At 39.3% G+C, this 2,810-nt stretch overlaps 1 protein-coding gene across 1 annotated transcript in view; it reads left to right on the top strand.

Annotated features, from left to right (window-relative positions):
* XRN1 (5'-3' exoribonuclease 1) overlaps positions 1–2,810 on the top strand; it is a 143,322-nt gene that overhangs the window by 95,201 nt on the left and 45,311 nt on the right. Inside the window, exon 31 of the mRNA XM_008067302.1 lies at positions 2,038–2,245. Within this exon, the coding sequence (XP_008065493.1) occupies positions 2,038–2,245 (208 nt within the window). The remainder of the gene's footprint in view (positions 1–2,037; positions 2,246–2,810) is intronic.

A 2,810-nucleotide genomic window follows, 5' to 3' on the forward strand; every position in this document is an offset into this window, starting at 1 on the left:
AGCCCAGCAGGTCAAGGCTGCGGTGGCCAGGAGCGGCTACTGCACTCCAGTCTGGGCGACCGAGCGAGACTCCAACTCAAAAAATAAATAAATAAATAGATAGATAGATAGATAAATAAACAAACTCTGTTGCTCTGAAATTCCTTTCTGCAACAAGCCAAAGACTCATGGAGCAACTACACCCCACACCACCTGGCATCACTTATACCATATGACCACCTTCAAGATGCCATTATTATTGTTTTGCAAGTTGAATATTTATGTGACACAAAGCATATTCCTTTCTGTACTTTTCACATGCAGTGACACAATCTGGATCCTCTATCTGATTTTTTCCTTTTTTTTTTTTTTTGAGTTGGAGTCTCACTCTGTCGTCCAGACTGGAGTGCAGTGGCCGCTCCCGGCCACTGCAGCCTCGAACTGCTGGTCTCCGGGGATCCTTCCACCTCAGCCTTCCAAGTAGCTGGAACTACAGGCGCGCACTACCACACCCGGCTAATTTTTTGCTTTATTGTAGAGATGAGGTCTCACCTTCCCAGGCGGGTCTCAAACCGCGGGCTCAGGCAATCCACTCACCTCAGCCTCCCAAAGGCACGGGATTACAGGCTGAGCCACCGAGCCTGGCTTGATTTTATTTTTAAAGACAATATTTTGATTACTAATAATTTTGGTTTACTAGCTTTCAAAATATGGTTTAAATTTATTTTTATGTTTTCTTTCTCCTTGTCTTTTTCCTCCTCCTAGTTAAGGGCAGTAAATTTCTTAACTGATAGAGGACTGGGTAAAAGATTACTTCACGACAGTATATTCATTTGCATAAAGCAAAATTGTTATCCAAACACCAGGGGTTCAGTCTGGGTCCTGTTACTCACTGTACAGAAAGCCAGTCACTGAAATAATGAGTATTGCCAGGGAAGAAAGCTTTTTATTTAGGTGATACCAGCCAAGGAAAATAGAAGATTGTCTAAAATCTGACTCCCCACCCCACTGAAATCACGGATTTATATAGTGGGGCAGGAATGTAGAAAACAGGAGCTAGGGAGGGGTAAGGAAGAGGAGGTGGCAAATAGTAGAAATCTGAGGTCCGGCATCTTATTGTCTAGATGCGGTCATCTGGTGAGTTTCAGTTTCTTGATGCTATTGGCCTGAGAATTGATTTCCTGAGAAAGGAACTCAGATAAGACTCATGTAAATTTCAAGCTTTAAGATCCAGAGAGCAATTTCTATATTTATTAAAAAAACTGTAACTATTAGTTCTGTAGGGAAGTTGGGCAGGTTTCAGAATCTAGTAATTACGGTTCTCATGAAAATAGACACTTTCTAGCAACCTTGAATTTACAAAGAGTTATTCATAAATAACTCTACTTTTCTACTGTCTCTCAATATTAAAAAATTGAATTTTCAAATATAAAAATATTAGGCAATCGTGTTGAAAACTTTTGACAAGAGAGGCTTATTTTAGTGTCTTACACTTTTATCAAGGCCATCAAGGAAGGAAATCACAAATGCGTGTCTCTTAAGCCTTCCCAGATCCAGGCCAAGAACTTTAAGATGGGACTGTGAGGATAAAAAAGGACTGGACTCAACCGTTGATAGTAGACAAATCAAAGCTCACATTTACCCTGTTGCTTAGGAAGAACCACACTGACAATGGTTCTACACTCAGGTAGCTCCTAGTTTTTCATATTTCAGACTCTACAAACCACAGTTTTAAGAAGTTTAACATTTAATTTATAAGTTTTCAGTTATATTCAGAGATTAAAATGCAAACTTCTTAAAGTCAAAGCAACACACACACAAAACCTGCAACAGTGTTGGTTTGTTCCACATAGTAAATACTGAGTGGAGTATTAGGAACGTTTTCAGAAATGTATTATCTTAAAATTGAGATCTCTCTATGATTTCACGTTTTCCTTACTGAATTTAGAAGTAATATAATTCTTATAATGGATTGTCCACCCCAAAATTACTTGACTCTTTTCTCTAGCACATTTAATATTATTTTCCTCTGACCCTGATACAACTTTTTACTTTTAGGTGCTCACCTGGTAGAGGGTATCGACTGCCAACAAGTGCCTTGGTGAACCTTTCTCATGGGAGTCGCTCTGAAACTGGAAATCTGAAGTTGACAGCCATTGTGAAACCACAACCAGCCGTGAATCACTATAGCTCAAATTCATCAGTTTCATCTGGGCATTTGGGAGGCCTCAATCATTCCCCTCAATCACTTTTTGTCCCTACTCAAGTAAGACTCTTGGTCTTTAATTCTTCTTCACCATTAAAGTGGTAAAGAAATCACAGCAGACTTTCTTAGTGGAAACATTATTTGACTAGTTTTCCTTTTGTATTTTATTTTATTTATTTATTTTTATTATAAAGATGTGGGGTACATTTCAGGGTTAGGTATACAAACATTGATCATGCAGGTACCCTTGTTGATGAGGTATGCCCCTCCCTCCCCTAGCAGTTTCCCTCAACTGCCAATACCATCCCCCCCACTGACAGTTTCTCACTACTGCCAATTGCTTTCTTATAGCTTTATAATTGTTCAAGGTCCATTTATGAGTGAGACCATATGGAATTCTGTTCTTTGTCTCTGTGATAAATCACTGAGTATGATCGGCTCCAAATCCACCCAAGTTGCTGCAAAGTCCATATATTTGTCCTTCTTGATGGTTGCATAATATTCCATTGTGTATATATACCACATATATTTTATCCAGTCCAGCTTCGATGGGCAACACGGTTGGTTCCATGTTTTTGCTATTGTGAATAGAGCTGCAACAAACATACGTGTGCAGGTATCTTTT

Source organism: Carlito syrichta, unplaced genomic scaffold (genome assembly GCF_000164805.1).
Source record: "Carlito syrichta isolate Samal-C Ts95f unplaced genomic scaffold, Tarsius_syrichta-2.0.1 Scaffold309473, whole genome shotgun sequence".
Lineage (NCBI taxonomy): Eukaryota > Metazoa > Chordata > Mammalia > Primates > Tarsiidae > Carlito > Carlito syrichta.